Source organism: Halichoerus grypus, chromosome 8, assembly GCF_964656455.1.
Source record: "Halichoerus grypus chromosome 8, mHalGry1.hap1.1, whole genome shotgun sequence".
Taxonomy (NCBI): domain Eukaryota; kingdom Metazoa; phylum Chordata; class Mammalia; order Carnivora; family Phocidae; genus Halichoerus; species Halichoerus grypus.
The window spans coordinates 61,078,543-61,102,247 of NC_135719.1; the positions used below are offsets into that span (position 1 = coordinate 61,078,543).

General features: G+C 39.0%; 1 protein-coding gene across 1 annotated transcript in view; it reads right to left on the minus strand.

Annotated features, from left to right (window-relative positions):
• TMOD3 (tropomodulin 3) overlaps positions 1 to 23,705 on the minus strand; it is an 81,383-nt gene that overhangs the window by 46,473 nt on the left and 11,205 nt on the right. Inside the window, exon 2 of the mRNA XM_036116629.2 lies at positions 2,880 to 3,079. Coding sequence (XP_035972522.1) covers positions 2,880 to 3,005 — 126 coding nt within the window. The 5' untranslated portion in view covers positions 3,006 to 3,079. The remainder of the gene's footprint in view (positions 1 to 2,879; positions 3,080 to 23,705) is intronic.

Below are 23,705 nucleotides of genomic sequence, written 5' to 3' on the forward strand. Positions count from 1 at the left end.
CATCAACCATGCTTTATTAGAAGTATACTTTAGTCAAGTTACGAGATCATAATTACTTACGAAAAAGGTAAAATCTCATTAAAATGATTGCCACTAAAAAGTGTATGTTTATCCCTCATAGAATTTTGTTGTAATGATATATTCCAAGCCTTGGAAATGAAAATAGCTTTTGTCTAGGCTGGCTGGCTGGCTGTCTTTAGAGATGGGTGTTCTGAGAAAAGTAGTAAGTTGGCAAGTAAATACACTGAATGCAGCATAAGGAAAGTAAAAGAGCCCTCCAAAATATAACAAGGAACTATATACAACCTCTATCTGCTCTTATCTTCTGAGACTTTGTAAGTTACAGAGGTGTTTCTCTGCCTGAAGTAGCTGCTACTACCCTTGCTCTCTTTTCTCACCTCATCTTTCACTGGCACTCTTCCCCCAAATTTTACCTAACAAGTGGCATGCTGTCAATAAACATCACTGTTGTTCTAGTCTCAACTAACAGTATCTGAGGTTGGGGGAGGTGCAACTGGGGTTGGGAAGCTGGCAAAATATATCCAGAAGTTAGAACTCAAGCCTCCCCATACAAGAAGCAGGCCATGGTTTTGCAAACGAGAAAAATATAAACCATCAGCTTTTAGACGTATAGCATAGTGCATGCGTTAATAGGGGCATCACTGCAGTTGAACGGAAAAACCACTAGCCTTTGCCAGGGAGCAATGAGGCAGTGAGGGATCTGGTCTCAGTTCTTTCCCTAATTGTAGTAATTGAGGCAAGTCACCTAACTTTTGTTTTCTATCTGTAAAACAGACGGCAAGTGTTAGCTCAATGTTTCTCAAACGAGGTGCTCCCATAGTGGACAACTGGCAATGTCTGGAAATATTTTTTGTTGTCAGAACTAAGGAAAGGAAGTATTAATCATGTTTTTTATTTTTTGTATTTCATGATGCTTTGCCATTTGGGAGCCTTGCTAATGTTAGAAAGAACTACCTCTCCGGGGGGTCTAGCTAATTCCTGGGATAGCAAACAACTCTCCCTCACACACCCAACAGTGTGCTTTCCATATGAAAACTAACCAATCCAGAGCTCAAACCCCAACCACTTCCTTTATCTCTCTCACACCAAGCCAATATCCCACCCGTCCACACACACACCCTAAATCACCCAGAACCAGGTAACTGGACAACTGGAGACTACTCCTATGGCCCAAAGCCCACTGAAATTACTCAAATTATCTAACCCTAAACTTGCTCAAACTTGCCAACCCTATCCCACCCATTCCTTCCCTCAGAAGCCACAACAAAGGTTCTGGGCCACACTTGCTCCTTGCTTCTTCTGCTTCCTGACCAACCCAGGTGCTTTCCCAGGGGGTCCTGTGTGCTTCCTGCTCTTGGGGACCATAAGTATTAAACTCTTTCTCCAGGTCTGTAATCTTACCACCACTAATTAAAACAAAATCCCAGGTCAATTTTTAAACAGGGGGGTGTGCTATTGGCATGTAGTGAGTGAGATGAGGATGCTACTAAATAACTTAAAAGCACAGGATAACCCCCATAACAAAGAATTATCCAGCCACAAATGTCAATGGTGTCAAGGTTAAGAAACTCTGGGCTAGATGAGCTCTTCCGTTCCTGCAGTTCTACAACCACCTGATTCAAACAGGTCTAACAGGGTGAACTGCCTGTAGAAGATATTGCTGCGACATGATCAGTACTGTTATCCTGAGTTATCCCCCAGACTCATGAGCACCGCAAACTTTTCCTTGTGATAACAATTACGGTTAAGGGTTTTGATCTATGGTATAGACACATTATTGAAGTGCTGAAGTAATGTTGAGAAAAAGAGTATAATTCTCAATAAAAATTCAAACACATTCCAGCAAGAAATAAATGTGTTGTAGTAACAAGAACAATTTTATAAAACAAACTCTACCTCAATGCTTAAAAGGCACTAAAAATCAATGTCTCAACATAAAGAAACGTAGTAAAAACAAGCCTAGCAAATAACCCTTACCTTCAGGTTAAGTAGCCATAACCTTTGGGCTCTCTCCCGTCAGTGACTACCCCCTCCCCCATCAGTGACTCCCCCCTCCCCCCCCACCTACCAGAGAATAACAATTCAGGCGTCAAGGGGCTCTACCTTAGCCTTGTGTAATTTATAAGACAAATAACACCCACTCTGCAAATTAAAACATTTATAGTATATTCAGGTCTGCTCCACATGGATTGCAGTATTGCTGAGTACTTAGATCTAGTCTGCTAATGATTAGAAACTTATTCAATTTGGTCAACATGTTTAAGAAAGGTAACAATTAGATTTAAGGTCACAAAGAACCTTCTAGAGACACTCTACACAGGGCCATCATAGTATAGAAGCTCTGAAGAGACAGAGAGGTTGGCATACATCAAAGAGCTTCATTACACCAAAAACGTTCCTCCCTGCCCAGAGAGAAAAAAAAATTTTTTTAATTTTATTTATTTGAAAGGGAGAGAGAGAGAGCAAACAAGAGCACAAGAGCAGGCGGAGGGAGAAGCAGACTCCCTACTGAGCAGGGAACCTGATGCGGAACTCAGTGCCAGGACCCTGGGATCATGACCTGAGGTGAAGGCAGACGCTTAACTGACTGAGCCACCCAGGGGCCCGAGAAAAAATTTCTTACAGGATATACTTCAGAAATTTGAGAATAAGGGTTTGGTGAAAACAGTTCAGAACAGGCATGTCAGTGGAGCCATGGGGGCAGAAGTGGGGGAACTGAGAAGAGGCAAAAAGTTCATTTGGATAAAGAGAGAATGCCAGGCGCAGGGAGTGCCAGAGAAAAGTCATGAGAAAGATAACTGCTCAAAGGAAGTTACTTCCTTTCAAAGGGTCTGAAAAGTTATTTCATTACCACCTACCTCAGGGTCAAGGTCATCCAGAACAGTTTCCAGTTGTTTCAGTTCTGTTTCTGATAGATTCCCAAGGAGCTCATCTTCATCTAGGTCCTTGTACTTTTCTAAGTCCTTCCGGAATGATAGTGCCATGATTTGCAGTATAGGAAGTCACTTAATTTTTGCTATGCAGTACAGTCAGGAGTGATTTCTACTTTTTCTGAAAGCTATAGAGAGAACAAACACACACATTTCAAATATTAAGTCATCTCCACCTACTTAGATCTATTATTAGGTTGAGTGAAATGTAATTTCCATGGGGCGCCTGGGTGGCTCAGTCGTTAAGCATCTGGCTCAGATCATGATCCCAGGGTCCTCGGATCGAGCCCCGCATTGGGCTCCCTTCTCCACGGGAAGCCTGCTTCTCCCTCTCCCACTCCCTCTGCTTGTGTTCCCTCTCCCGCTGTGTCTCTCTTTGTCAAATAAATAAATAAAATCTTAAAAAAAAAAAAAGAGGGCCCCTGGGTGGCTCAGTCGTTAAGCGTCTGCCTTCAGCTCAGGTCATGATCCCAGGGTCCTGGGATTGAGTCCCACATCGGGCTCCCTGCTCAGCAGGAAGCCTGTTTCTCCCTCTCCCACTCCCCCTGCTTGTGTTCCCTCTCTCGCTGTCTCTCTCTGTTGAAAAATAAATAAAATCTTAAAAAAAAAAAATGTAATTTCCAGCTGTCATATTCTTTGGCCATCTATCACACACTACCCTTGTCTATGGATCATTCAATGTCCTTACCTTTTATTTTTTGTTGATGAAAAACAAAATCGAAAAATAGGGGGAGGAGAGAATATAAAATTCAATCTATAAAATAGCTATTTGGTAGAATTTAGAATTTCTGATAACTGAGTTTTAGGAGGAAAGAACTCATGTGTGCCAAAATAAAATTTTTCCCATCAGTGACTTTCAAATTATTGCTCCCAGAGTACTTTGCTTAAGCACGTTATGTTTAAGATACATTTGTTTTACTGTAAATTGTGTAGAACATTATTTTCTGATTCAATAAGGGTGGATATTAATATACTCCCCCAGTGAGGAGTGGCCAGTTGCCACTGGAAAAAAAAATTGGTTTTGAAAAGGTACATCAAAAATTTTTTTGGAAAGGTGTTTTTAAAGGAAAAAATGCAGCTTTTTGAAAATGTTTTCATAAAATACTCCAAACCATGCTGGGATATGTCATCCACTGACTGGCAAGGGTGGTCACAAGGGTCTCATTATAGGAAAAGACCTTTGCCCTTTCTTCACCGTGTGAATCTTTCCTAAATGAGGTAAAGCTCAACAAGCAGCCTCTTCCCAGGTACAGCAGAACTGTTCCACAGGAAAAGACAGTTCGAATAAATCCCACAAAACGTGCCAAGTAAAGATAAAGTACTTCTGTAAGTTCTAGCCGTAAACGTGGATCATATGTTTCATAAAATGTTCCTAATGGGAACAAGAAATAATCCTTAGACTTAGTGATTTGGCTCAATTTTTCTTGGCTGCAAAACACCCAGTACTTCAAAGTCTGGATAGATTTCCTTTACTACTCCTTTCTCCCAAGTTTTTCCAACTTAATATTTAGACAAATATATTTTCCTCCTCAAACCAGTAACAGTTTAGGATCCTTTTACGTGTTTTCATCTCCTAAGAATAAAGGAAGGTTCACCACAGGGGTCTGTCAGCTCCTGACCTGACTAGCAGCCACCTGGGTCCAATAACAAGCAAATTAACAGAACTGTACTGATGCAGATGTTAAACTGCAGGCATTTTGTGTAACTGCCTGAGACAGGTCTGGCTTCCACCTGCTCTACTTGGCATCTCATCTGGTTTAGCAATTACCCTGGATTTTTTCAGGGTTTTTTTGTTTTGTTTTGTTTTTTAAAGATTTTATTTATTTATTTGACAGAGAGAGAGACAGCGAGAGAGGGAACACAAGCAGGGGGAGTGGGGGAGGGAGAAGCAGGCTTCCCGCGGAGAAGGGAGCCCGATGCGGGGCTCGATCCCAGGACCCTGGGATCATGACCTGAGCCGAAGGCGGATGCTTAATGACTGAGCCACCCAGGCGCCCCACAGGGTTTTTTTTTTTTTTTTTTTGAACAATTATCATTGTTGTCTTTATTAAGTTTGGTAAATCTCCACTTGATACTTCCAACTTTAAGATACTAAGCTTATGAAGTATCTTCAGAGTATATTTTCTCAATTAAAAATAATACACTCTGCAGAGAAGATTCAAAAGAAGGTATAAACACTTTCAAATATATTAACCATCAAATGCAATTTTAAAGAAAATAGTAGGCAATTTTAGGGGGAAAAATAAAAATTAGGAACATTTGGAAAAAACAGTCCCTTCATAAAAATGCCAATGACATGGTATTTGAGACAGATTAGGGCAAGAAATTGATAAAAGTATATGAACACATACCAAGAGTAATTATTTAGCATATGCTGTTTTTTAATGCTTAGGCAGTCATTATAAAAAAGTTTTTAATGTGGTTGGATAGAACTTATTTTTGAGATTTACAGTATATAATAAAGCCAATCTCTTAGTCAATAAATATTTCAAAAAAAATACTAATTATTTTGAGTATCCTCTCCCTTTACTCTCAAAAGTGTTCCAGTATAGGCCATAAATTCAATAGTCATCCTACCAGTAAGGCACTATAATGGACACTATGACAGGACTGAGATATTAGAGGCTAAGGCAATGTTATGTCACCCAGGTTCTATAGGTTTGGAACACAACAGTCCTTGGAATTGACTAAATAGCTTCCTCCAACAGACTGCTCTTTATCTCAGAGTAAACTCTGTCACACAAAGATTGTTTATAGTATGGCTTATAGAATAATAAAATGAACACCCACGAATGCATTGTCCAGCCTCAGAAAGAGAAAATTGCAAGGACTCACACGTTCCCCTTTCCAGTTGCATCTCCTTCCCCCAATGAACTAGCTACTGGACTGCATTTTGAATTAACCATTCTCTTGCTTTCCTCTACAGTTTTACATTACGTGTACATGTCCTTAACAGATTTAGATTTGTTCTTTTTTTGCACTTTATACAAATGGACTCCTATAGCATATATCTTTTGGTGACTTGCTCTTTTCACTCAACATTGTTTTGAGTTCATGCTTAAAGCTGTACTTCTTTCATTTTTGTATAGTATTTCATTGTATAAATGAACACTTGACTGAACTTGTAGTCTTTCCCCTCTGTTTTTCTGCTATAAACAATCTTGTTACCTATTTCCTGGTATACATGTGCAAGAGTTTCTCCAAGTTATTGAAACCTAGGAATGGAATGGCTGGGGAAAGGGTATGGTAATACTCAACTTTACTAGGTAATGTTAAACTATTTTCAAAGTGGTTGTATCAATTTACATTCCTAGAAGATTCAGTGCATGACAATTCATGATGCTCATCCTTGCTAACAGGTTAGCTGTTAGCTAATTGTTGGTCTTAATGGTTCCTAATCTATGTTGCCATTATCCTTGTATATGCCTCCATTTTTTTTTTTTTAAAGATTTTATTTATTTATTTGAGAGAGAGAATGAGATAGACAGAGAGAGCATGAGAGGGGGGAGGGTCAGAGGGCGAAGCAGGCTCCCCACTGAGCAGGGAGCCCGATGCGGGACTCGATCCCGGGACTCCAGGATCATGACCTGAGCTGAAGGCAGTGGCTTAACCAACTGAGCCACCCAGGTGCCCTATATGCCTCCATTTTAACCACAGATTATACCTAAGTATCTTCAAAACTTAAGGGTATAACTGATATTTATCAACAACGGTAAGAGATGGTCTCCCAAAGAAGCAGACAGAATAATTTACTACTGAATGGTGGTAACATAACTAAAGCAGTAAGCATGCAGGTGTAAGAAAATGGGGGTCATCAAGCAAGATCTGGCCATGTTCATTAAGCACAAGGGAGGCACGGTGTCCTGACCAGCAGATGTGACTGGCTTGCTCCCATTGCAATTACAGTGCTGGTAAGGAGAAGAAACATCAGGCAACCAAAGCCTGATGTCATTCTACATTTACATCACCCAATTACTTCCTTTATTCTTCTCCATGATCACCAAGTAATCTTCTCATTAAAACTTGGCGATTCACACAGCTTTCCTCACTGTAAATTACTAAACTGGTATTTTGGCTTATGTACCAATGTACTTTTAAGATACTAGGTACCTACTGGTGCTGAGATCAGGTCTCTATAAAAGTAAAGCTGAGGACCACCATGGGAAATCCTAAGCATGGACTGGCTGGCCAGCAACTCCTAAAGATACCTATCTCATGGCAAACCAACAGTAACACTGTATTAGAAGTCCTCATTCATCTGTCTTCCTTGCTAGACACTGTAAGCCCCTGAAGAGCAGACATTCCCTCCTACTATCTCATTCCTTCTGGGTTGCCATCACCAGGGACAGTACCTGATGGTAGGTAATTAAGCCAAATTTGATTGAATTGGATCATATATCATCTCCCTTTCCCTTTTTTGGTAGTTCCCTCTTCCTCCCCCAGATATCTAGTGTCCCTCTTGCTCCCTAACTCTACTCTCCTTATCGCAATTAAAAAAGCACTGATAATTAGTCTTTGATACTTCTGTTAATCCTGTGCAGCCTCTGCATTACTCACCTTCTCTTCCCTCAGTGTCAACCCATTTTGGCTTGATATTCAGAGTTCTCCACTGTCTAATCTTCCCCAGTTAAAACAGAACACATCTGATTGTCAGTCATCAGAGCTCTGGAATTAAATATAAACCCTGATGAAAATTTGATTTTCTTTTGGGTAAAGAAATGAGTTTCCTTCTCAGGAGGCACCAAGCCTCACTCTTCAGCCTACTAGGCTCCAGACTGTGTGTCTTTTCCTCACTGGCTTCTCCTAGGACCCCTGGGTACTGAACCAAGCTGACCTATCAGATCAGAAAGTTTTCTCTCAAGATCCCAGATGAATATTTGTTTTCCAATATATGTGCTGTTCATTCAACAAATATTTTTGAGCATCCTCTGTACGAGGAATTGACTTGTTCCAGACAACAGGCATACATAGTATACAACACAGACAAGTTCCTTGCTCTAATTTATTTTGAAGGTGGCATACAGACAAAAAATGACAAACAAAGGAACAAGATAATATCAGATAACAATAAAAACTAGAGGAAAAACCCCAGAACAATTTGCTATGGGGGAGATGAGGGCTGGGAAGGTTACTGTAAGTGGTTCAGAAAGACTGTTCTGACTTTTGAGCCAGGACCAAAAGGTCCCTACCAGCTCTCCCAGTCTAGGACTCTGCTATCTAGGTGGGAAACAATAGCTGTAGGGTTATAGCTGTGGAGATGGAGAGAAGTGGATAAATGTGTGACATATTTTGGAAGCAAAGCTAAAAGGACTTGTGCACAGATTGGTTGTAAGGGTAAGAACAAGCGATGCACTAAGGGATGAGTCCTATGTTAATTTCAGTTAGTATTTAGTATTATTTTTTTGTTCCATACCTATATTTTCTGAGAGCTTAATATGGCCCTACAGCACCTCTATTTCTCAGTCTGGTTTTAAAAAAAGTTTCTTGGTTAATATTTCCATAATGGCTTTTGAGACCCACATTGTGAACTGTTCTAATATGACTACTGTTGAACAAATTTTTGAACAATTTTTGGACCAATTTTTGAATAACAATAAACCAATGAACTAAACAAACAAACCAACTGCAGATTACTAAATACAACAATGGATGGCTATGGCCTTTAATACATTTTTATGCTAAACTAAGGCACATGTCTTTGTTAATACCATTTCTGGTATCATCTTTTGCAAAGAGCTAAATCTAAAAAGTGAAACAAGCAAATAATTTGTCATGATTTTTTAAAAATGTTACCCAGGGGCGCCTGGGTGGCTCAGCCGTTAAGCGTCTGCCTTCGGCTCAGGTCATGGTCCCAGGGTCCTGGGATCGAGCCCCGCATCAGGCTCCCTGCTCCGCGGGAGGCCTGCTTCTCCCTCTCCCACTCCCCCTGCTTGTGTTCCCTCCCTCGCTGTGTCTCTCTCTGTCAAATAAATAAATAAAATCTTAAAAAAAAAAAAGTTACCCAATTACTCTTTCTATTTTCTTTCCAATATTTTCGATTAGGGGCACCTAGGTGACTGGGGTCCTGGGATCAAGCCCTACATCAGGCTCCCTGCTCTGCAGAGAGTCTGCTTCTCTCTTTCCCTCTGCCCCTCCCCTCCGCTTGTGTTCTCTCTCTCTCTCTCTCAAATAAATAAGTAAAATCTTAAACAAACAAACAAAAAACCCAAAATAGTCATTTCAATATTTTCCATGCTTAGGGTCAAACTGCTAAAGAGATGGTCATGAATTTGGCACCCAGCAATCATAGTGATGTTAAGATCTGCACAGCTACCCTTCCAACACCTAGTCTCTGACCTCTCTTCTGATGGTCCAGTCCTCCGCCCTACCTCAGTCCTACAATCCCATGGTTGTAACCTAATCCTTATCATTACCAATAATAGTACCATCCACTACTCTCAACAACTTTGATCCTCCCTGTCTCTGAACTCCTCTGGCAAAACCCCAACCCTGGTTAAAACTCTCTTCCTACTCCTCCCCTGCACAGGGTGGCAGATCAAGTGGGAGAAAACACACATACTGAGCGGCCATATTTAAAATTTATAAAGAATACTGCCTAGTAATCCTACGGCATGTCCCTAGTCCAGTCATTCTCCCACTCTCTTATATGACTATTTTCCCTCTTTTCTCCCTCAAACCTTTAATATTTCTTATCGCTCGCTCTCACACAAAGACCTAATCCTAATATTTCACTGAGACTGTAGAAACAATCATAAAAGGACAGACATCTAAGCTCCCACTGCTATACTTACCAGCCTACATACATCTATCTGGACCTCTCCCCTGAATGCCAGAGTTAGAAATATTTCTAATTTTCTTCCCTATACCTGCTCTAACTATATTTTTTACCTTTTAATAAATGGCAACTCCATTCTTTTAGTTGGCTGGGCCAAAAATCTTGGTGTTCACTTTACTACTCTCACATTCTTACATCTGATCCATTAAGCAAATCCTGTTGGCTCTAACTTGAAAACATCACATCATACTACCTCCATTGCTTGCACTGGCTCAAGTCATCATCATTTCTTACATGCCTATGCAATAGCCTCCTCCCTGGGGACCACATTCCCACTCTAATGCCCATACAGTTTATAGTCTATCTTCTGCAAAGGTGCCAGAACTATCTTGTTCTTTTTAACTGAAGTTTTTATTGTGATAATTATAGATTCACATGTAAGAAATAATACAGAGGGATTTCTGTACACTCTGTCCAGTCCCCCCCCAGTGGTAACATTTTGCAAAACTATAATACACCACCATACTGACATTTATACAGTCTGCTGATCTTATTTTGATGCCCCCAGTTTTACTGGTATTCATGTGTGTTTGTGGGGTATGGAGAGGTCCATACAGTGTTATCACCTTGTAGGTTCGTATATCCACCACCACAGTGAAGATACTGAATAGTTTCCACACAAGAAGTCCTCGTGTTGCCCTTTTATAGCCACACTTGCCTCCTTCTCCAACCCCTGGCCAACTACTGATCTGCTTCTATTTCTAAAATTTTGTTTCAAAAGTGTTATATATATATAGGATCATATAATATGCAACTTTAAGAAATGACATCATTAAACATAAATCTCTAGACATTCATTCAAGTTGCTGTATCAATAGTTCATTTCTTTTTATTGTATTCCATGGTATGTACGTACTATAGTTTAACCATTTAGATGTTGAAAACCATCAGGAATGATTCCAGGTCTTGACTATTACAAATAAAGTGTCAGTAAACATTCATGCACAGGTTTTTGTGTGATAACTAGTCAGATCACATTAATTCCACTGCTCACAATCTTCTAATGGCTTCTCATCTCAATGAGAATAAAAGCCAAATGGTCCACAAGGCCCTACATGATCTCCCTGCAAGCCCCAACTTATTTCCAACCATTCTACCCCTTGCTTACAGCACATGATGTTCTTGCTCTTCCTCCAACAAACTGGGCACATGCTTGCCTTAGGGCCTTTGCACTTAATGTTCCTTCTGCCTAACACACTCTTCCCTAACACAGCTAAATAACCTGCTCCCTCACTTCCTTAAGGTCTCTGCTTAAATGTCAACTAACTAGAGAAGTCTTCTGTTTATTATATATAAAAAATGAATCCCACAGGCCCACCCCCCAGTGCTGCACGAGAAAACCTCTTCTTACCCCGTATTTCCCTCTGTATTACCTGACATTACATAATTATTGAATGTCTGTATCCTGTCACTAAAATCTCAGTTATATTCAAGCAAAGACTTTGTTTTGTTCACTCCTGCATCCTCAACAGAGAACAGATTGTGGCACATGCTAAGTAATAAAAAATAGCCAATATAACTAATTTCAATGCTAACAGTAAACTTACAAAAGCCATATAGGTTAACCTGGAGTCCAGGTGCGTGGGTGGCTCAGTCAGGTTCCTGGGATTGAGCCCCGCATCAGGCTCCCTGCTCAGGGGGGAGCCTGCTTCTCCCTCTCCCTCTGCTGCTCTCCCTGCTTGTGCTCTCTTGTTCATGCTCTCTCTCAAATAAATAAATAAAATCTTTAATTACTGAAACACTTAGCTCTTAACTTTATATGACAGTAACTTTGTTTTAGGATGGTTCTTCCGGGATCAGATCTTCCTAAATTAGGAAGCTATTTAAGAAATAAAAAATCAAGGGGAGCCTGGGTGGCTCAATCAGTTGAGCGTCTGCCTTGGGCTCAGGTCATGATCCCGGAGTCCCAGAACTGAGCCCCATGTCGGGCTCCCCTGCTCAGTGGGGAGTCTGCTTCTCCCTCTCGCTCTGCCGCTCCCCCCACTTGTGCTCGCTCACGCGCGCTCTCAAATAAATAAAATCTTAAAAAAAAAAAAACCCTAAAAAAAAGAAAGAAAATCAAGAAATGCTTCTTTCTTTTTTACACTAAACATTAATAGGAAACTTAACCCTCGATTAATATGGCTCACTCCATATTCTTAAGTTTTTCATGTTAAATTGCTAGGCCTAGGTTATTCAAAATTTGCCTTTTTTTTTTTTAAAGTTGTATTTATTTAAGTAGTCTTCACATCCAATATGGAGCTCAAATTCATGACCCCAAAATCAAGAGTCCCATATTCCCCTGAGCCAGCCAGATGTCCCCCAAATTTGCCTTTTTAAAAATAAACACGCACACACACACACACACACCCAGCATGACTAAACTAAAAAATGATGACAATGCCAAGTGTTGACAAGGACGTGAAGCAAATGAAACTCTCATAAGTTGCTAGTGGAATGCAAATGGACTCAACCACTTTGGAGAACAATCTGGCAGTATCTACTAGAACTAAACATACTTGTCCCATAATAACACAGCAATTTCATATGTCCAAGGGATATTAGTGTTTGTTAATAAAATAAGATATACAAAAATGTTTTTAATGCAGCTTTATTCATAGTATCCCCAAACTAGAAATGATGCAAACGTCCATTACCATGAAAATACACAAATGAATTGTGGTACAGTCATAGTAATAAAGTTCTGGATGTGTAAAAACATGAGTAAACTTAACATGTACTACGTTGAAAGGAATATAAAAAACTAGACATGAAATACATACTGCATGCTTTTATGTATATGAAATGCAAGAACAGGCAAAAATAATCCATGGGGATGGAAATCAGAATAGCTATTGGGGGTTACTGATTAGGTATGGACATTAGAGAACATCCTGAGGTGATGAAAATGGTTATACCTTAAACTGGGTGATAGTTACACAAGTATATACATATGCATAAAATTTATTAAGCTGCCCACTTAAAATTTTCTTCCTTTACTCTTATACCTCAAAAAAATCAAACATACACTTGCTTTGTGCAAGTAATTGCATGTATTTGATGTTGAGAATTAAAAGTTCCCACAAACAGACTGATTTTTTTGTAGCCATGGTAACAAGTAGTCATCAAAAAACCCAAAACCAAAACCAAGGATTTGCCTTTGCAAGCCAATCAATCACCGTCAGCTTCTCACTTCTGAAGGTCATCCAATCAGGAAGAGACTCACTCCAGTAAACACTCTTCAGTGCCAACTAATCAACAGACTCACCCAAATAATCGTGCTTCTCTATATGATGTCATTTGGCCCTGGAAAATTTTGCCAGTCCCGGAATCCCACACTTTCCCAAAACCCTATATAAAAAATTGGTCTCCTTGCTCAGGCTATACCTAGCCAGCAGAGCTTTCCCTTATCATAGTTAAGTGCTGTTTAGCTTTGTCTTCTTGTTTCAGATACTGACTATTGACTGATAGTCTCATTATCCCTTCATGCTGAAGAAACTTTTAGTCATTACGTATGTTTATTTTAAATAAAAGTATTTCAATGTTGATACACAGTAGATAATAGTTAGGATCAAAATATTCCCTCTAGATAAATACCCATCTAATCATTTGAACTGGATTACAGCTCACCATCCAATAATTTCGTAAGTATCTGCTTCAATTTTCGTTTAAAAAAAAATTCAAATCAACATTACCTTTTTTGTTTGAACCTGGCTTCAGAATTAATCCAGAAACAATTTTAAAGTAAGTTAACTCCATCTGGAGATTTTAACATTTAAAGCATCTAAAATGCTCTCTTATTTAATGCTAGGCTTGAGTTTCATCTCTGCTGGTTTGAGGAACATTCTCTTTGATGGAGAAGGCTGGAGTAAAACAAAGTCACCTATTCATTCCTGGCATTATCAAAGCAGAGGCTGAGTATGAATATCTGTCAGGGACAGTGTGCAGCAGCTTCCTCAACTGCAAGGGAGTTTAAAAGTCTCGTAAGATCATTTCCTTTTTATGAGCTTATGGTTCTAGATAACACTAATTATAACCAAAACATGTCCTTTGGGTCCACTGCATCCAAAGCACTATGCACACAGTGTTTACCTTCTAAAAAGTAAAACCATTTTATTTTAGTTATATATATAATATGTATTACTTTTATAGCAAATAAGACATTTTTTAAAGAGAAAAAAAACGGGATGCTAAATCCATCCTTCTGTTCACCACATCTTTTATACAATGAGCCTAAAAGACAGTACAGTAAATAACTCTGTGGAGTCCCTGGGATGCTGTGGTTGATGCAGATGAGGGCACATCTGAGTGAGGGAGCTGCTTTGCACACACAAGTCTGAGAAAATGGCAGCTGATTATTCTGTGTAAAAATTCCATGGAAATGAACCAACCCACATATGAGATTAGTAAGTAGCCCCATCTTTCCTGCCACTGCCGCTATCTCGAATTTTTAAAAAAGAGATCTACAGATCTCAAAAGCATAAAGAAAGAAAATAAAATCTGAAGTCTGAAGGCAACCGGAAAAACTTGTTAGGGCCAGAAAAAAGAAGAGATTTAATTACAAGCAGGTCACTTAGGGCATCCTCAAAGTAGAAAGCAGCCAGCTAATTTCTGTGACTATTACAAGAAAATACTTCACAGGTTACTCATACCACTTCAAGAACAACCTCTCAACAAAACTACTGAGAGACTTTGTGGCTCCCATGTACCCCACTTCCTTCTCTGGCTCAAAGCAGCCAAACCAGCTCCCAGTCCTGGCCCACCTCCTCTCTTTTTATACTTCTTGGTGGTGGTGTGGCATCAGAGATACAAGGCAAGGTCAGAGAGGAACCCACTCTGGGCACACCACTGACGGATGCCAAAAGAGCCACACCCTCAGCACACCCGGTTTCTCAGAACCAAATGTTTTTCAGTCTTCTCCTTCTCCTCCTCCTTCTTTTTGGATTAATAGATTGGGTAGGCTAGGAAATGCTGAAGCTTTTTAAAAAACTGTTGCAAATTCAAAAAACCTTAAAATAGCAATTACATATATCAACAAGTCTCTCGGGGTAAGAAGGTTACAGAGCTCTTTATCTTTGCTGGTTAACCTAAAAGAGCCTTCTACCAGTCATACTGTGGACAAAACCAAATACGAGGTGAGGTAGCTCGGGGGAAGCTTAACAGTGCTCAGCCATCAATCAAAACGCTGAATCCATTCCAAGTATATAATGGAGACCAATGTGAGGGCCTTCTTTCTCTTTCTCTCCCAAAGGGAAGTATCGCTATGACTCATTCTTCCTCTAGCAAGAATTTTCTTAATCCACCAAATTAGTAAGCATTGAACTATATACAAAATCTTAAAATAAACTAGGCTAGGTCTAAAAGAAATCATGCTGAGAGCAAGCTGAATTTCATGCAGTGAACAAAAGGTGAATGGTAACATCTTTCCTCAATTTCATCCCTTCTGAATTTCCTGGGCTTCAGACCAGATTCTTGTATTTCTTCATTCTGAAAAGCTCTCCTTTTCCAACCTTACCAACTGCTGCATCTTCAAATCAATATATATTTGTATACATTTATGAAGTGCCTATTATATTTAATGTACTGTCCTGGGGAAGGGGGTATACTGAACTGGAAGGGTAGGACAAGGGGAGAGAAAGGTACCATGGGAACAGGAGGAAAAGAATTTGAGAAAATTTATAGAACAGATTCTTGGTTTTTTCTCCCTGCTTTATAAATGCTTCCCAAACTGGAATTTAAAACATCACAGGAATCAAAAATGGTACAAATAGGGCACAGGGACTATAATAATCAATTGTAGATTTAATGTTAAATGTAGGTACATACTTAATAGTTTCAATTTTCTTTTGATACACTGTTGTTCTCTCTCAATTTTCAAAAGTGGTGACCAGCAAAGTTGGGTATACAGCAAAAGTAAATCTGAATCCCCCTCAGACCCTCCTGCCACCTCGCCACCAGAGTATAGCCCGAGCGGCACACTGAAAAGACCCCATCACTGGAATGTCTCTTCTCTTTCTCCACTCCCCCTTTTCTTCCATGGGTATGCAGAACCCTATCCTCTAGCAATGCTATCTATCAACAACTGTGCCACAATAAAGATTAAGAAGCAAATCGCTGTTAAACTGAAAATGGGTTTATATAGAAAAATATACTTCCAAATGAGGTAACTGTCCTGAGAGAAATCAACAATGTGCCTAGATGAAGATATACATGATGGTTGTTACTAATACCTGCACATCTGCTGATTAACAGTTAATAAGGCATCAAAACATTTTGTATGAAAGCTGTCCCAGCCTTCTGTAGACTGTAAAAAGGTAAGGTTTTGGTAAAGCATGGGAGAAAGTGCTCTAAGGGATTACCATAACTACTTTAAACCACCAAAACAAACCCACATGATGTGGGAAACTTCAAAGAGAATATTTTTTATATGAAGAGTTCCCAAATCAATGTTTTAAAAAATACTAATGTACACAGGAACGCCTGGGTGGCTCAGTCGTCAGGTGTCTGCCTTCGGCTCAGGTCATGATCCCGGGGTCCTAGGATCGAGCCCCGCATCAGGCTCCCTGCTCAGCAATCTTTAACAACAACAACAACAAATACTAATGTACACACAGTATATAGTTACTACTGTTATTTTTGTTTATTGTGTTATTTGTAATTGCAAAATAATGCACTATCTCGACCAAAATGCCAAGCATTACAGTAGACAAATGTCTAAAATAAAAAGTTCTTAAAGTATCTTCCTATCCTGTCTCATGCTGCTAGTGTTTTAATCCTTCATGACCAGATTTTGTTTTGAACCATTGATCTTCAAATAAAATTCATTCTTTCTAAATAAAATTCTACTTTTCCCTCCTTTTTGGGGAGGGTGGGTCTAATTGATTATAATGGGTATAAGACAGTATGAAGTTTTAAAAAATTTAATGGGAAAGCCTTGAGTCTTAAATGAAAAGAAAATTCTCAATTTTAGCTAGACTATGTAACTCAAGCCCCTTTTCTCTGCTAGAATAAGAACAATCCTATCTTTAGACTGCCTTACGAATACTTCTGAGTCTTTTCTGAAGATACAACAAACTGTGACAAACTTAAGTACCCAAAATAATTCAATTATTGCTCAAGGAGGAAAAACGACAATAAAAAATCCAGAAGGAATACCAGAATTCTTAGGGAGAAAACACCTAGCAATTAGCTCCTAGCACTGAACTGGTCGTAAGAGCTCTGTGACTATGGGCAAGTCACTTCACTTCTCAGTTTGCTTGGGTAGATGAGGAATAACTAAATTATGGCTTCAGTTCTGACAATGGACTCATCCACGTGCACAGCAGACACTGCAAATCAAACAGCCTTTTCCCGGGGGAGCACAGACTCCACCTCAGTCCTTAAGCAGCCACTACCAACAGATGAGAAGTGGCAAAAGGATGAAGCCTGTTCACTTTATCCCTGGGCTCAAGGGCCTCCGGTTTCTTCTAGCTCTAATAGTCTATCATCTTAAGGAAACCCTATTTAACTCAACCTTGGAAAAAAATAGTAACTTGCCCTCATCACTGCCAAGATGAACAATCTATAATAGGAAGGAAATATATGAAAGCTGAATCATGCTAGATAAGCACAAAAACAATAAAGTAAAATATTTCAGGAAAGGAACTTGAAAAACCAGAACAGATAGATTAAACAACAAAAAAAGTAAATAATGAAGTCAAACATGGGCCAATGTTGTGTAATAGAGAAAAAGAAGTTAAAGTGGAATGACCACATTAATCAATGCTTTCCTGAAAAGTCACCAAATAAAGCAAATTTCTATCATTTCCTATTTTCCTGAAATAAAATAGAAATGGTTTATGAAAATATGTATTCCCAACACATCATAAATTATAGGAATGAAGGCAAAAAAAAATTTAATCACAAAATATAAATTTTATTAATACAGTAAAAATACTAAAGTAGCACATTCATTTCTGCCTTGTTCTTTATTTCATTTTCTCTTTTTAAATTTAAAAGTATCTAACTATTGTCTCTATTTTTATTAAATTTTAAAACCAAGACACTCAAGAGTAGGGCAGTACTGGAAGATATCACCAAAGACTTAAGAGTAAGCAAAATAGGTCAGGAAAATAGATTTGGAATTTAGGAAAGAGACCTTTGGGAAACATGCTTCATAAAGACTTCAGTTTCAGATGGTGATATTCTAAGGAACTTTAGAGAGGTCACCCAACCCCATTATTCACGTATATCCATTCCTCAAATGTGCTCCACTTTTCTCTCTTAGCACAAGAAACTGTAAGGGTTGGGGCGCCTGGGTGGCTCAGTCAGTTAAGGATCTGCCTTCAGTTCAGGTCATGATCCCGGGGTCCTGGAATTGAGCGAGCCCCGTGTATTGCAGGTTCCCTGCTGAGTGGGGAGTCTGCTTCTCCCTCTGCCCCTCCCCCTGCTTGTGCGCGCTCTCTCTCTCTCAAATAAATAAAATCTTAAGAAAAAAAAAGAAAGAAAAGAAAATGTAAGGGTTAACAAATGACTCCTAAGATCCTTCCAGATCTAAGAGTCTAAGATCACTCAACTTTTAAAAATAGGTGCCTTGGGAATAACTCTGGAAAGATTCACAAGAACCAAAGACAAACTGGAAAGCTAAAGACACAGGGAGAGTCACTCTCTCTATATATAACCAGTGGTCACTGGTCTCTTTTGAGTTATGTTTCATATGCATTTATTTTATTTTTAATTTAAAGAACTATCATTTGTTGCATTGTGATGCTGTATACGAAAAAGACAGTAACAAACATTGTCTTTGACTTTTGAATTATGCATGCTACACCCAAGAATAGCAAAAGTACTTTGGTGGAAAAGCAAAACAACAAAAAGCATTAGCCATCAGAGTCCTAGTAAAAGAATTTCAGAATGTTAATTAAGAAATAAACCTAACCATCTATGCGACCAATAGTAAAACCATTTTAAGAGAGTTTTAACGGATGTTTTTTCCTTCTCCCTAAAGAAACATCAAGAGAAATAACCAACTTCTGAAGTTCTGCTCAGGCCTTCAAAGCCTTGTGTATCTGGACCCTGCCCCTTCCCAGGAACAGTTCCAAAACCTAGTGAAATTTCTGGAGCCTTATAAAGAGAGGAAGTAAAAACAATGCTTTACCAAGCCCTCTCGCCCAGGGATAAGCAAACTCCAAGCTCTTGTTTTCCCGTTCTAATGATCTTGCTTACAGTCACCTGACTATGCTTCCCTTAACAGGGCTTTTACATTTCATTCCTTTGCTTAGAATTTTTGATTTGTTAGGTGTTTGTATTTTAACAGTTTCTCAGGTAATTTTGATAAACTCCACCTTCCTACTTTCGCTAAGAATTACTAGGAATCCTCTGCTCTAACCTGGCTGGCTTCCCCAGAGTCTCATAAATAAGTTCACTACACCCCTTTACCTCATTTGTTTCCCACAGTGGTGTGTACTTCTCTTCCAACAATCTTCCATACCCCCATTCTCAAATTTCACTTCTCCGTTCTATCCAAATTCTGTACACGCTTCAAACACTAGCTGAAGTCCGTCCTCTCCAAAGGGAGGTCTTCCTAGCTCTTCCAACCCTACTTGGTCTCTTTTCTACTCTGAAGATCAACAATGCTCAGGGTGCACCATACCATTTAGCCCCAATATTTGCCATTGATTCAGGTGTCTGGTGCCCTGACAGGTATGAATGCATGCTCCTCCAGACCATGCCTCACTCCTATATGGTGAAGATACTTCATACACCTTCAGAGAAACGGCGCACTTGTGACTTTTAGAGATACCGCCAGTTTTACTCTAATTTCAGGAGCCTGGGGACATACCAAGCTTCGCTATAGCCATTAAATTAATTTTCAGACTAACATGGAAAAGCAGTTATAATGTTTGAAAAGGCACATGTCTACAATATGCATAATGTGTCTTGATGTCTCAAAGGGGAGATGGGGACTACAGAACCAAAGAGATTGCAGATCCTGGAGTTAGCGTATAATTCTCTTCAGGTGGAGAATATTAAGAGAGAATGAGTTCCATCAGTCAACAGTCAGACAAAGAGGAGCCATTCTTCAAGAAAATGGCACTACCCCCACCCCAACCTTGACCCTGAGTCCCAAGTGTAGAGAACCTCATTCTTAACAAGTTACTATAATATTTAAAATGAATAACTGAAGCAATAACCAACAGACGTGATACTTGTAAGTAACCACATGGCAGCCAGAAGCAACATCCACACATCCCATGTAAGTGATCTTGGGAACAAAAAGGGAAAAGGGCAAGTTGACTATCATCTTCTAGACCAAAGATAGCACTGAAGAGTTTTTGACAGGAAAAGTTATTCGGTATTATAGATTTGTACACCTAAAATGGATTAATTTTATGGTATGTAAATTATGCCTCAATAAAATTGTTTAAAACAGATTCGATGACTTGAGCTGGAGTATCTGCATGTGGTGAAGCATCCAACAGTCCAGGAAGGAGAGGGTATCACAGGTTTTCATTGGGGTTTTAAGACAGAAGGCAAAAAACCCTCTGTTATAAAAACTGAAATTTTTCATGATACTAAGATAGGAGAGTTCCCTATAAATAATAAAAACTACAAAAAGATAACCTCTGAAAAATACTTATACACATACTATAAAAACCAAACCACATAAAACTACTGAAATAATGAGGACCAGACGGCTAATGGGAACAGCTTCTGGGAATGGAGAAATGGGAGTGGGGAGGGAAAGAAAAACTAATATTTAAGACTGATGATAGCTTAAAAAAAAAAAAAAGCAGAATTGATGAAAGAAGGGAAGTCTTAGAAATCATTGCTATTGGCCAAGAAGCTTGGTTACTGCCCTCAGGGTCATAAGGTTTGCCTTGGCACAGGTTCTTTTAAAAGGGGCTGATGGACAGTTTTCCTATAATAGCAGACAAGGGGAATCGAGAGAGTCACACAGAAGTAAAGGCAATTTAATGCAGGGAAGAAGAGGAGGTTACTTAGAGGAACCAAGACAAAAGTTCAGGATAATATTTCTCAAATTAACTATTATAATACCAACTGAAAAAAATATATATATAAAGATTTTATTTATTCATTTGAGAGAGACAGAGACAGCATACAAGCAGGGGGAGAGGCAGAGGGAGGGGGAGAAGCAGGCTCCCCGCTGAGCCAGCCAGCTAGGAGCCCGATGTGGGGCTTGATCCCAGGACCTGGAGATCATGACCTGAGCCAAAGGCAAATGCTTAAGTGATAGAATAAGATGGTATCTTACACCTTAAAAACATTATTTCTTTAATTTACCGGAGTTTCTCAAATTAACAAGGAATCCAGATGCCATATTCCGATATAATGGGGGCAAAAAAAAAAAAGTAATCAACTTTTATCTGCATATCTATTATATGCCAGGTACTTTACCACATACATCTCCTCATATTAATTCTGCAAAATATTACTATCCCCATTTCATAAATGAAGAAACTGAGGCTCAGACAATAAAGTGCCTGCCCAAGGATATATATCTTCTTTCTCAACAGTGGATGTGAGATTTGAACCTGACCCCAAAATCCATGCTTTTCACACTACATCACACCGCCTCTATAAAATACTCACTTTCTACCATGGTTTTATTTTTATGTTACAACACACTACACATTAACAGAAACAAATTACTGAAGTGACAGTAACTGGCAACAAGAAGCCACAGCTGGAGGCAAAAGAGAAGGACAAACTATAAAATAACTAAAACACAAAAGTGTGGAACAATTTAATGCAATTGCCAACAGCCTATAAACGTCAACAACCTCAGAAGGCAAGTCAATTGCACACAATGTATTCTAAACTTTATATCGTCCAAATCATCTTGGTTAAATTAAGTTTGAAGGATCCCATTTAAGATCAGTCATCAACAAATGGTGTTGGGAATATCGGACAGCTACATGCAAAAAAATGACACTGGACTACTTTCTTTCACGTACACAAAAATAAACTCAAAATGGGTTAAAGACCTAAATGTGAGACCTGAAACTATTAAAACCCTTGAAGAGAGCACAGGAAGTAATTTCTTTGACATGGGCTGTAGCAACACTTTTCTAGATATGTCTCCAGAGACAAGGGAAACAAAAGCAAAAATAAACTGTCGGGGCTACATCAAAATAAAAAGCTTCTGCACAGCAAAGGAAACAATCAACAAAACTGAAAGGCAACCTACTGAATAGAAGAAGATACTTGCAAAAGATATATTCAATAAAGGGTTAGTACCCAAAATATATAAGGAACTAATACAACTCAACACCCAAATTTAACAAATAATCCAATTTAAAAATGGGCAGAAGAACATGAATGGACATTTCTCCAAAGAAGACATACATATGGCCGACACATGAAAAGATGCTCAACATCACTCATCATCAGGGAAATGCAAATTAAAACTACAATGAGCTATCACCTCACACCTGTCAGAATGGCCAAAATAAAAAAACATAAGAAACAGCAAGTGTTGGTGAGGATGTAGAGAAAAAAGAACCCTCCTGCACTGTTGGTGGGAATGCAAGCTGGTGCAGCCACAGTGGAAAACACTATGGAGGTTCCTTAAAAAGTTAAAAATAGAACTACCCTACAACTCAGCATTTGCACTACTAGGTATTTACCCAAAGGATACAGAAATACTGATATGGAAGCAGTCCAAGTGTCCATCAACAGATGAATGGATAAAGAAGATGTGGTATACAATGGAGTATTACTAAGCCACAAAAAAGAATGAAATCTTGCCATTTGCAACGATTAAATCTCCCAGGTGGGGTTTGTATTCTAAGATGCTGGTGGTAACAGATGGTTACCAGAGGGGTGGTGGGTGGGGGAGATGGGTTGAAATGGATGATGGGAATTAAATAGTACACTTATCATGATGAAAAAGAAAAAGAAGAAGAAAGAAGATCAGGAAAAACTTGGGGTGCCTGGGTGGCTCAGTCGTTAAACGTCTGCCTTCGGCTCAGGTCATGATCCCAGGGTCCTGGGATCGAGCCCCGCATTGGGCTCCAGCCACACATTGGGCTCCCTGCTCAGCGGGGAGCCTGCTTCTCCCTCTCCCACTCCCCCTGCTTGTGTTCCCTCTCTCGCTGTGTCTCTCTGTCAAAATAAATAAATAAAATCTTAAAAAAAAAAAAATCAGGAAAAACTTTATAATACATTTTTACAAAAAATGACATTTAAAATAGATTTTTAAAAGATTTCAATTTTCCCACAAAGATTTCAATTTGTAACCTTGGACAATATAGTGAACTATCTTTTGTCCCTCTGTTTTCTCATCTGTAAAACAAAAATAATAATAGTACCTATCTCATGGGGCTGATATACTAATTCACTGGATGAATTACTACATATAAATCACTTAGAATAGTTGACACACAGCAAGTGTTCACTAAATGTTAGCTAATAAAGTCATTATTAATTATTCTCAAAGTTCATTTTTAAGGAATTCTTCATTAGTTCATATTAGGTAAATGAGATATTACTATGCTGTGATCCATATAATACAGTTAATTGCAGAGACTGGGTAAGAGAGATGAAGACTAAAAACGAATACATAAAAATGAGAGACGGATGTATACAAAGAAAATAGTAGAAGAGAGGTACCAAGTCACCACCTTGCCCACAGTTCTATCCAAATTTATCTCACCATATTATAATCAGTTGTGTAATATCTGTTTCCTCCATAGGCTGTGAGCACTTTGAAGACAGGCACTTACTTTTATATTATTTTAGATATTATTTTATATTATTATTTATATTATACCATCATAGTGCCTGCAACATAATAGTGTATAATAGCCTGCAACTAAATAAGTGTATAATAAAATAAGGGGGGGATCAGTAAGCTTTGAGATCAATGATGGGAGTACCTGATTTAACCATAATCTAACTGGGCCAGGGGTCAGAGTCAATCCTATTATCACTTTTTA